A 12,110-nucleotide genomic window follows, 5' to 3' on the forward strand; every position below is an offset into this window, starting at 1 on the left:
AGTAAAGTTAAACTCAACAGTAGAGAATATTCCTATTTCTTGCTTAATGGTTAAGCAAATCAACACTAATCAGTGTTTGTTGTCTGCTCACCTTGAATATGAATTTTATTAACTCTTTCTTCCATAAGTCCACACTACTTTTGGTCGATATTAACACATTTCAAATGACTGGAATACTTAAGAAATAAAACATCATTCATCACGTTTAAAAAGTTAGTGAGTGATACAGCACATGACCACTTCATTTGTTCTTAGCCTGAGAATTTTTTAATCATCAAATTGTTACTGTCCTGTGAAAAACACTTAAGTCCATTTTTTGTTTACATGAATGGGTTTATGCGTTACAGATCTCCCATTAACTTTTTTTAACAACGTACAACAAACTGGTCTTTTTTTCTTAAATTATTTTACACATTTTGTGGGCTAAACTTGACCGAGCAACTAGCTAGCTAGCTGGGTCACATTAGCTAGCTGCCAATAACTATTCAATAGTAGGGCAATAGCAACTAAATTTCATAATACTGTTAGATAGTACAGTACTTACTTTATTTCCATGATCATGAAACTAAAAAAAAAAAAAGTTAATTATGATCTCAAAGTCAAAACTGTGTTTTTCCATCAGCTGTTTTAGCTAGCAACTCGCAGCAAGCTAACCTAACCACTGCAGACTATTTGGGGCAATTTTAGCAGAATATACTTCAATTAAGCAACTAAACAAGGCCACGTAAGCGACCGTAGTCATTGAAACAAACAATCAAAAACATATTTAGAAATGTATTCAAGTGTAGATACTAGATAGTCTGCATACATACTGTCCTATGAATGTTGTGGCAAACATTGTAAGTCCCCATTGGAGTGATCATAGACCCCAGTAAGGATTAAAATACCAAAGCATATTAGATATTCACGGTAAAGCCACAAGCTAGTGTTATTTCATCATAATTACACGCCAAAAGTAGCCTATAAGAGACTTTTCTTTAACATCCCCAAAAAAAATCAGCCCTCTTGACTGCAACGACTTGAATACCAAGGCAGGCCTCTTTTACTGCCGCATCTGAAAGAGCTGATAGCGTAATAGATCGTTTCCAGTGACAGGCGGTTGGCGTGGGAGAAAGTAGCTGGCAGCATAAGTGGGTGTAAAAAAATGAAAGAAGGCTCGGCAGATGGGTGAAGGGACAGCTGGCGCCTACTGTCCAGGTTAATAAGACAGACGGGCGTGCTTGTATATCTTGATATCGTCAAGGTTATGGCTAAGAAGAAAAGAGAAGGGCTGTCCCATACTGTAAAGTTGTCTGGGGCGTTGAAAGGGGACAGCTGTTCCACAATGAATGTGTTTGTTGGATGTCACCAGAGAAATGTGAGAGTGAATGTGATGATAGCCACAGAGACAGAAATGGAACGTATCACAGCGAACACCTACAAGTTCTACTTTTGTTCCGTTTGGTTTTATTTTGAAACGTTTTTTTAGAATTGTTTTGCAGCTTAGTCGAGCAATTTTACTTTATTTTATAACGGCTTATGTTTCTCTGTAAAGCAGTGCCTTGAGATACTGTGATAAGTGATATTCTGAAGTGCTACATTCCTTATTAAAAAACACATTACAAACTTTTTTTTTTGTGATGAATGGCATTCCTATTCATTACAAAAAGGAAATAATAATCGTGACGGTTTAAGGTGAATAGTTTTGCTTCATTTTGACAATTGCTGATGCTGAATTGCATCAAACCAGTAAATAGGTATGCAGTTAGTATGGAAGCACTTCACTTGAGGTTCAGTCAACAAGTTGCCGAGGAGTAGGTGTGTGTCAGGGGCTTACGCTCCTCTTCTACAGCCTCGCACACGCACGCACGCACACAAACCTGTCTTACAGGCAGCGCAAGTGAGTTGTTATGAGAGTTGACTCATAGTAATGGAAATGTTTTCAACTTATAGAATACAAACACGGCCTTCAGTGATTCTCAATGCAAATTGCGGAGTTGGACGTCCATTTCATAAAAAGCAGTCAATAGTCGAAAAGACGTTTGGAGCTATTGCGTAGTAAGGAATGATCATTTAGCTCAAGCACTCTAATTACAGGGATGAATAACACGTCTGTTCAATTAAGGCAAATTTACAATAAAATAAGGTGCGAGCGCATGACTCTACAAAAAATTAAAAAAATAAACAATCTGCATTACGTTTGATTAAAGTCCACTCTTGTACAGGGCGTTTAAACATGATGAACTCCGCAAACCAGATTCGCAGGCACGGAAATATCTGCAAGGAGAAAGAAGAGCACTTTACAAAGTACAATGAGGCAAATTTAAGCAAATTCTTCTCTGATCAAAGTCAGCAATGTCCTGAGAATTGGATTGTAAAAGATGACACCAATTTAAAGAATTTTTTCCCCTCCTCCATCTGATCGGCAAAAAAAATCTTTAACCTGCTCACAAATGTCGATAGCCAATCCCCATGTGCGTGGTTAACACCGAGTTGGGCCAAGTAACTGACACAGTGATTGTGTCAAATTGAACAAGAGCCAATCAGAAAGCTTGGAAGCCGTCGTTGGGCACAAATAGGAAGAACTGCTCGCGTAGAGTGTTTCTCGCAAGTCAGTAAAAATGAAATGCTCGCAAACCAGGTACCAGAGAAGCTAAGCGTTTTTTTCTTCTTTATATTCTATGCCAGTCAAAATGCCCTGTGGCACCAACGCTGCCTCTCAGGGTGCCGCAGGAAATGATTTAATTCCACTTAATTTGTCCCACGATTATTACACAATCATAACAAATATGTCTCTGTTCATCTATTCGGAACAATTAAACGCTCGAGGTCCAATAAACCTGCGGATCCACTTGAGGCCATTGAAACCAAAGATTACGTCATGGCTTCCAGCAAGTATAGTAATAGCTTTGTCTTCAAATAAATGATTTCACACAGAGTTAGTAAATTTGGGAGTAAATTGAGATGGGATCATCATTATTTTAGTATTTATGATTTTTTTTTTTTTTAACGTCTTTGTTGGAGTGCCGTGGCATTTTTCTAATGTTAAATATACACAAATCTCGAGAACACACACAAACAAAGATTTTTTTCCCCTCATTGTGTGGGGTCTCTCACATTTGAAAAATAATTTGCTTTTACTGCGCTTAAGATTTTATGATACATTTTTCATTTCAAATTTTAATATTAAGATACTTCGTACCTATTTTTGAAGGCTTTGGAAGATTCAACATTTTCATGATGGTCACAAACTCGTCCAGACTCTTTGTCAAGCGAGGATTTAACGTGCGTTCCTCACCGACTGTAGACACCGTCTGACCTGGAAAGTCAAGTAACAGTGGTCACTGCGAGCTTAGCTTACTTAATAATTAAGTGACAAGCAAACGTTGCATGGAAGACATCGGTCAGCCCACCTAAGTAGTCATGTGCCGGGTAGATGAGGCACTGGTCTGGCAGGGTAAAGATCTTCTGGTGAACGGAACTGTACAGACGTTTGGAGCAACCTGATGAAGAGCAAAAATGTTCACAGTTCAGCAATTGAAGAACCTAACGCAATACTCCCCCTTCTGTCCATTTGCGGGTATTACAAAAACAAAGACTCTTCAGCAAGCAGTCACCCTCAAAAACAAGTCAAACAAACTTTCCAATAGCAAATGATGTAAAATGAATTCATTTATTCCAGTCTTAAACTATTCTTTTAACAATAACATTTTATCTTTCTTGTTTACCGTCTTACAGATGACAGAAGATTGCTAGATAATCATTTACCTATCAATATGATGCAGTCAAACATTTGGGTGCACAGTTTACAGTATTATATGACAACATGTCAAAGCAGTCTATCCACAGTAAATCCAGGATCTGGAAAGATTAAAATTTGGAAAGCGGCGTGTTTGCAGATGTAATGACGCAATTATCGGGGGACGCTGGCTTCCCATCGGTTTCCACTGCAAGACGGACAAAACTTACCTTGCTGGAAGTCAGTCCTGCCACAGCCTCGTATAAGCAACGCGTCCCCGGTGAACGCCATGCGCTCATCATGCGTCACCAGCGTCACACAGCCGTCGGTGTGTCCTGGCGTTTCTCTCACAGTCAGATACTGCGGAGAGGGATAGCCAATTAATGCTGTGTGCCACATGACGACAATGCTAAGCAGCGATGAGAATCCTGACATGATCATCAAACGTTGACGCCATGCTCCACACGCCGATGTCGGAGGCAAAAAAAAAGATATAGTTTAAGCAAATGTACCATCATACAAGCCCTGGCAGCTTGGAAACAAAATGGCATGTTCTCTTACATGTTTTCCAAAGGTGATCCTGTCTCCCTCGGATAGTAGTATGTCCGCAGTGGCGCCGCTTAATTTGGAAATTGCACTTTTCAACCCGGCTAGCCTCGTTTTCATCAACCCCGTGCTAGTGATGTGGTCCGCGTGGCAGTGAGTGTTCACTTGGAAACGTAACAAACACGAGGTTCAGTCGCACTGTGGCACCAAAAGGCTTGAATGAAAATATTTTGAGATGCCTACCTGCTATTTTCAGATGGAGCCCAAGTTCACTGATGAGCTTCAGGTCCCGGTCAATGGTCTCAAGTACAGGGTCGATGAGCACGGCGTCCTTAGTGATCACGTCAGCGAGCAGGTATGTGTAGGTGCTGCTCTCTGATTCAAACAGCTTAACACACATACACACAAATATCGGGTTTGTTGTTATTAACAAATATATTGCAATTGCTCAGTTTCAAAATGCTGACTTTAGTTCATGCTGACTTGCACTGCTAACACTGAGAACAGATAGCAGAGTCAGTGTCTGCAAATTGATTTTTTTTTATTGCAACATCACTCTCAACTATTAGCAAACAAGTGATGAACTACTTTAGTTCCCACGAAGAAAATTTGTTCCAGATAAAAAATTGTGCTGAACATTGCACAGGAAAGGGAAACCATTTGGACGTAGCAAAAGCAACTATTCAGGTCATGTGCTATTTTTTACTAAAAACGAAAGCAGGCCAAATAGAATACTACGTGGGTTTTTGTAGTTAAAAAAAAACAACTAAATATTATCAGCGATTTTAGTTTCAGGTCATACCGCAAATCCCTACCACAAGCACAATATTTAACCGGTTTATGATTCGATTAATACCTCTCAAAGATGATAATCGTCGTTTTTGTTCATATCAAATCTAATTGTTGAGGTGTACCTAATAAAAAGTCCAGTGCAATGCAATACAACGCCAGCTTTAATGCGATTAGACCTTAAGTGTCAACTTTTTGTGCCGTTGCAACTTAACTGGACGAGTGATATGATTAATATTCATCAGAGTAGTTAACATAAAGCGAGATATACCGAGAGCTAACTTGCTAATGCTAACAAGCTAATGGTACAGTGCTAGTGAGTAGCACCGAAACGACCAAAACCAAAAAAACGTCATTAGACGAACGAGTTGAAGCGAACATTACTTGTCTGAAGAGGAGCCCGTTGTTCAACCGCGTTCCGGTCGAGTATGACCGCCATCCTCCGCGCGGGACGCCGCGGGCTCCTGCACCCGCACATAGGTGTCCGTCCGCGGCTGCCGAGGCGCTCGAGCCCACGGTGTGCCACCGGAGGCCACCAAGCACCACGGTCAGGCAGCGTCGGCTTGCTGCCATCTTGGTAATCACCGAGCACATTGTCCTCCCCGGCGGCCGACCTCCACCTTTCTTATGACGGTCGCTCACGGAAGAGAAGTTGCTTCAAAACAAACTCAGGCGAGGCACCGCAGGCGAGCTGCTTGTGTAATCAAATCAACAGTGGCAAAATAGTTTAGACTCCAGAGTCCAGTTTATAAACAGCATCTGGTGCCAGTTTGTGTGTTAATGTTTAACGAAACAGTGTGGCGTGCCCTTAAAAATATTGTCGCTTGTCATAAAGTAAAACAAAGAAGACTCTACTTGATAAATATTTTTATTCAGTGGTGTCTCAGCTCCAATTGTGATGAAGTGTGAGTTATTGCTGTGGTAGTGGACTCTTCTAAGTTGTTCAGTTGGTGTTGCTGGAGGGAAAAATGAAATGAATCAGTGTAATATGTGGTTTTTATGAAACTTACATTTAAACTTTTACTTTACACACTAATTACGCTTAACAAGAAAAAATAAAAGTTGGCTTCAAGTTCGATGTGACATTCGTGCGTCTGAGTTAGGGACCGTCCACAAGTTTCATCATCCGGGGTGATAGATTTGGGAGGCGGAAAATGTGTTTAAATCTCTCAATATGGCGAAATAAGAGGCGTTTAAGTCACAATGATAATCCTAAATGGACAAAAATATTCACCAAAAATAAAGTAAAACACCTTTTTTCATTTAGTTTGCTGTAGTAGCTAGAATCAAATATCTCATTTTGGAGAAGTAAGAGCCAATTCAAGGATGACTATAGTCATAAATGGATAAAGAAATATTCAACAAAAATCAATTAAATAATTGTTTTTCATTCTGATTGCTGTAGTACATGGCAATGCTACTACTAAGTAGTGGTCTACCATTTCCAGCTGCATTCAAATCGAAAAACAAACGTACATATCTTACATATATGGTCAACATGTAATTTGTGGACGGTCCCTAAATCAGACGTCCAGTCCGCAAATGCAGAACCGCGAATTTTAGGGGGTTCACTGTACCTCCACATGTTGCCCAACCCAGTCCATCAGTTGGGTGACTCGGCTGTACACGCCTGGCTTATTGCGCCGTCCACAACCCTCACCCCAACTCACCACCCCCGCCAGCCTCCAGTCCCCCCGGGCTGTCTCACACACCAGAGGACCCCCGCTGTCACCCTAAAATCACATCGGCAGTACATAGAAACGCTTACTTCTGAGTAACGCCCCTCAAAGGACATCATTGCATATGTTGAACTTGTACAGTACCTGGCAGGAGTCCACTCCTCCCTCCAAGGAGCCGGCGCAGATCATCCGAGGTGTCAAGTGAACGCCGTAGACGCTGGAGTGGCGGCAGACAGCCTCAGCGAGCACCTTTACCTGAGCTTGCCTCAGCTCATCTGACACAAAACCTGACAACACCAAAGTACAGCGTAAGTACCGGTACGCCATCATCCTGACATCATCTGCCAATCGGAACACACACCTCCTTCTTTTACGGACCCCCATCCCGTGATCCAACACGGTGCACCAGGAAGAAAGGACTCGGCAGGACTGGGCAAACAGACCGGTAACACCCCACCTACAAATATCCAGAAAGACGTACAAGAGTGAGTGAAACCACAACAATCTCTTATCAATATGCCACCTTGAGAAGCCAAGAAGACTCTAGAATTGATTAATAAAGCATTTCATTTGGTAAAGGTAGCCGCAGTGTTACTATAAGAGTTTTTTAGAAAGCAATTGGAACGCAGAATGAAATCAAACTGTCGTTGTCATAATTTGGACGTAAAATGTCCATAATAATTTTAGAAGGAATTCACAATTTCTGACAATTACTTTTTGAATCCACGTGATGACAAATGATGTGAAATAAAATCTCACTGCTCATATCGATGTCGATGATGGTGCGCAGAAGGCCGATGTCGTAGTCGTTGCTGCGCGTGTTGAAGAGAGGGTGGTAGAGGACCTGCAGGGCCCTGTAACGCTTCCCTCGGGAGGCGTCAGCGATGCTGACGGTGGATAAGACCGCGAGCCAGTCGGCGACATGGAGCATGTCATTCCTACCGTAGAGTGGATACTTGGCATCAGGTTCTTTCCTTTTAGCACATATTTTATATTAAATAGAAAGCAGTGATTAATTCGTGAAATTTATGGACAGGCATGACTTTGTCTTCTAATCCTAACAGAACCTTTTACGTGTACCGTCTTTAGGATTCGTCAGAATTCCTTTGCTTACCAACTCTCTCAACTCTCCACTTTCTGCTGTAAACTGATACAACAAAATGAATCAAATTTGACTGCCTGTTTTGGAGGCCAGGGATTCCCAAACTAGCAGTTTATTTATTTATTTTTTTAACAATTTAATACATGAAACACAATGTGCCATATTTTTCATCTGCGCCGTTGTGGGTGTGTACACAGCAGTTTTTTTCTCTCCTCCCCTTTAAATGTGGCGCATTTCCATCGTGTATGGAGGCATCTCGACGCGTCAAAGGATGCGCATTGTCACTGCACTTTGCCGGCGAGGCAACGCTCATTAAATACAGAATGAGCTTCCGGTGAGAACAGCAGTCGACTTAATTCCTTAAAATTCTGTACATCCGCGTCTCTGCCTCTCATTTTCCACTGCAACGTTTAACCCGACTTACTCGACAAAGCAGTGAGCCGCTGTGATGACCCAGCGCGGCGAGACGACGGCGCCCCCGCAGACGTGCTCTCCTCTCCAATGCAAGCTGGCCTGCCATCTCCACCTGCCCACCGCCGCCAACGTCCCACCGACGATGCGCCTGCCATCGCTGGCCAGGTGCGGGCATTCTGGGGGGGGGCAAAAAAGTTAGTAGAGTGATCTATAATATAACCACAGTTCATTGTTCGGGCACTTTATCGATGAAGCTGCACCTCTAAAATATATCAACTAAAACAACGCAAACGGTAGTTGAAAGTGATTGGCACCGGCTGTGATGTTGACGATATAGTTGACGGGGTTCTTGGACGAGGACGGTTGTTGCGTCGCAATGCTGCAGTTGCCCTTCACGCCGCACGGAGACGACGAGGCCTTTACCTCCGACGGATAAAGTAGGAACTTCACTATATTGGCGACAGCACCCGACAATAAGCTGAGGCGCAGCAACACCAAACAGCCGTCAGGACATCAAAACTTTTTCAAGATGTCACTTACCTAAGAGAGAGGTGGCGATGACAACTTTGACGGCGACGGTCACGCTCACGATGAGCAGCAACATGCGAGGACAACACGCTTGCGTATCTGCTCAGAAAGTATGACAGTGAAAGGAAATTGGTATTATTAAAGCCATACAAGGTCAATGGGGAAAAAAAAAAAAAACAACTGTGTTAAAAAAGTCACAATACTGCAAGTCAGATTTTAAGAAATTGCAATTTTAAAAGAATAAAATAATTTTGAATTTTATTTGCTATATTATTCATATTAAGATAGATAGATAACATATATTACAAGGACATAAAAGTGTACCATCAGAAGCATAAGCATTTAACCACACTTGTATTAGGAAAAGAAAGTTTGAGGCGTCTGACGGGATAAAAATAAGATACAATATATTTTTTATATTAAATGACTTAAATTTGACTTTTTTTTCCCCCCAAGAAAAAAAAATCACTATTACCAGATTAAAGTCATATTATTCCCAAAGGGAAAAAGTCATATCATAAGATTAAAGTCACATTTCATCAAGAATAAGTAAAAAGTGATGTGATTAGAAAAAAAGTGTGAAAAAGTTTAAAAAAAAAAAAAAAACATGGACATGTGCCAATTTTGGAATTCGCTTGTTAAAATAAAAACTATAACTCCCCCCCCCCAAATTTAAATGCAACATTCTTCCTGTAATATTATTTTTATTTCCACCTCTGTGCTATGTTTATCATCGATGAGATCAAACCAGAGCATCTTTCACAACACAGATGGAACAATGAAACGTGTGCACAGCCGTGTTTGCTTCGGTTGGTCATATGTGCTGCTTTATTACATCCCGACCTCTGACCCCAGTGGTGTGATGTGGTCTGATGCACAGTGGATGTTTCCTGTCAGACAAACTCGGGGCAAGATACATTAAAGGTCAATACCAGGTTGAAACTATCTTGTTATTGTCTCGTCTGGTGAAGTAGGGAACGTACAATAACGCATGCTGAGCTGCTTTGCAGAAATTGTTGGTTGAAATGAATCATTTATTGTGGGCGGAAATGTAGACTAGCGCTGTTAGTGCTGCCCTTTTTTTTTAAAACATGAAAACATATCACAAGAATAAAGTTGCCTTTTTTTACCCAGAAAAAAATGTATTACAACAATCAAGCTGTATTCCATTCCAGAAAAAAGTAAAATCATGAGATTATATTTTTGTAGAAAAAAAGTACATTATTGCAAAAAAAAACAGTTGAGGAGTAAAAATATAATTATGAAAAAGTCACATTTATGTTATAGTAAAATTGTTTAAAGTATTATGAAAATAAAGCTACAGCTTTTAGAGAAAAAAAAGAGGTAATAATGAACGACAAAAAAATATTTTTTTTTTTTTCAAAGTAATACCGCTCCTAAAAAAATAAAAACAGCAACAACATACATTTTTGGGGGGACACGGTGGTAACCCTCCTCGCTCACCCACCTGTTGCTTCACTTGGGGGGTCTTCGGCGAGCTCGAGGCCAATGGAGCCTTCTTCGAAGGGACATAAAGATGGCGGCAACGAAGACGCGGGTGAACACTGAGGCAGGAGCGTGATGACGGTGGGCGACACCACGGAGGACACGGACTTCAAGTCAGAAGAAAGCTTTGGAGGGGAACAGGTTGACGACCAGTGCAGTGAAGGATGTACGCCACTTCCTGTCTGGACTTGTACATCCATATTTGGATTGGCGGGTCCTGTTGATCGATAGATATTATATTTATTTATTTTACATTATTTTTACATGTGTTATATATAATAGCCTTGCTTAGCTTAGTCTGGCTAAACCTAACTTTGCTTCACTTCGTTTATAATAATATATAATAATAATATATAATAATATATATATAATAATTATATAATTATATATATATATATACAATTTTAAAATGATTTTTCATTAGTTAATATTGATATTGTGACTTTTTTATTTCAGCGAGTTCTTATTAGTTCTTTTTATTTTATTTTTATATTTTCTGAGGTTTATTTTATTTTTTTTATTAGTTATAGCATTACTTTTAGTTTTAAATACATGGAGTATTTGTTAAGTGCAACATGACGAAAAATTCTTCTGAAGCGACAGATGTGCAGCAATACCGAAATAAATAATTTCAAAACGAACTCTGAAAACTCATGTAAGATGAAAACAAAACAATTTTCACGATAATTATAGTTAAGTTTGATTTTCTCATTATTAAGTTTTCATATTATTTTTCTTCCTTTTTAATATTCAAAATAGATTATCTTAGTTTATCTTACGTCTTGTTCCGTTTCTTTCATCTTTTATTTATGTTTATTTAGATTATTTTAGCCCTAATTTCCCCGCGCCGTAATTTAGCTCGGTTGAATTTAGCACAGCCAACTTCTGGGTGTTAGCCTAGCTTAGCTTACTTTTACTTCATATTCCGTCCGAATTTATTTTCATCCCATCTTATTTTATTCAACCTTGCGCAAATTATTTTATCTTAGCCTAACATAGTTGATCTTTTTTTCTAGCTTTGCTCTGATTAGTTTATCAGTTTACCATATCTTATTTTAACCTAGTTTATCTTAGCCTGGCCGACAAGAGTGTATTCTAGCATTGGAATTGAATTGTATTAATCTAATCTTGTATTAGTGTATTTTTTAAAAACAATTTGATCGCCAATTGTAACTATTTTCTAATTTGGTAAACTTATGTGGCCATGATAAGTAAAACTACTCTCTGGATCAATCTATCGATGCAGGAAAAGCTCTCACCTGGCGATGTTCTTTGCGAGAGGAGGTCAGCATCTTTATTTCAAACACTTCTTCATCGCAACGTGTCTTCCTTCTCTACTCCACACTTATTAGACTAATCCGATCTTTGGTTATGTGGAGTTCGGCGCAATGGGTAACAGATACGTGTCTTTGAAATATGCATGGAGGCAATTGTGTGGTTCACGACAGTTGCGATAGTGCTTCACTTACGTAAATGAGGCCACTTCATTAAGTACGCCTACACTGTTGACATCGGTGCTAATCAACCTTCGATTGCAGACAATGTTCATTCATTATTTTATACTTTATAGAAATCTCACGAAGCACTACACAGAAAAGTGCGGGTCGCTGGTTTTCTGTAGCTGAGCCATGATTGGTTGTTATCTGAACCATGCGTAACTGTGACGTCATTTTCACTCGACAGCAAGTGGCAAAATGCCCCCCCTCACAAAAAAGAAAACAAGTCAAATATTAAAATGACAACAGAAGTGGCCAATTTCATGCAGATTAAATGAATGTAAAATAGAACAAAATAGAAACAATACTGACAGTTTCCAGTTTTGTTAAAA

The 12,110-nt window shown here is 39.9% G+C and overlaps 2 protein-coding genes across 4 annotated transcripts; both read right to left on the reverse strand.

Moving 5' to 3' along the window:
* Positions 1-1,423: 1,423 nt before the first annotated feature.
* Positions 1,424-5,784, reverse strand: ethe1 (ETHE1 persulfide dioxygenase). The gene is made up of 7 exons (XM_088306339.1): positions 5,438-5,784; positions 4,508-4,652; positions 4,280-4,428; positions 3,949-4,078; positions 3,393-3,482; positions 3,182-3,298; positions 1,424-2,256 (listed from the first exon to the last, which is right to left on the reverse strand). Exons 1-7 carry the CDS (start codon positions 5,645-5,647, stop codon positions 2,210-2,212), a joined length of 888 nt encoding a protein of 295 aa, XP_088162465.1. The 5' UTR covers positions 5,648-5,784; the 3' UTR covers positions 1,424-2,209.
* A 124-nt stretch (positions 5,785-5,908) lies between these two features.
* Positions 5,909-11,887, reverse strand: LOC148328597 (tryptase gamma). 3 transcript variants are annotated; one of them, XM_088306336.1, is made up of 10 exons: positions 11,542-11,887; positions 10,245-10,499; positions 8,789-8,875; positions 8,563-8,697; positions 8,259-8,424; positions 7,492-7,670; positions 7,094-7,189; positions 6,877-7,019; positions 6,631-6,786; positions 5,909-6,009 (listed from the first exon to the last, which is right to left on the reverse strand). In XM_088306336.1, exons 2-10 carry the CDS (start codon positions 10,480-10,482, stop codon positions 5,926-5,928), a joined length of 1,284 nt encoding a protein of 427 aa, XP_088162462.1. In that variant the 5' UTR covers positions 10,483-10,499; positions 11,542-11,887; the 3' UTR covers positions 5,909-5,925. The 3 variants fall into 3 exon arrangements, with proteins under 3 accessions (XP_088162462.1, XP_088162461.1, XP_088162464.1); XM_088306335.1 differs by having other exon boundaries at positions 11,752-11,884; XM_088306338.1 differs by lacking the exon at positions 8,563-8,697 and having other exon boundaries at positions 11,752-11,884.
* Positions 11,888-12,110: the final 223 nt, after the last annotated feature.

Source organism: Idiotropiscis lumnitzeri, chromosome 10, assembly GCF_059441095.1.
Source record: "Idiotropiscis lumnitzeri isolate Australia: NSW breed Sydney's pygmy pipehorse chromosome 10, RoL_Ilum_1.0, whole genome shotgun sequence".
NCBI lineage: Eukaryota > Metazoa > Chordata > Actinopteri > Syngnathiformes > Syngnathidae > Idiotropiscis > Idiotropiscis lumnitzeri.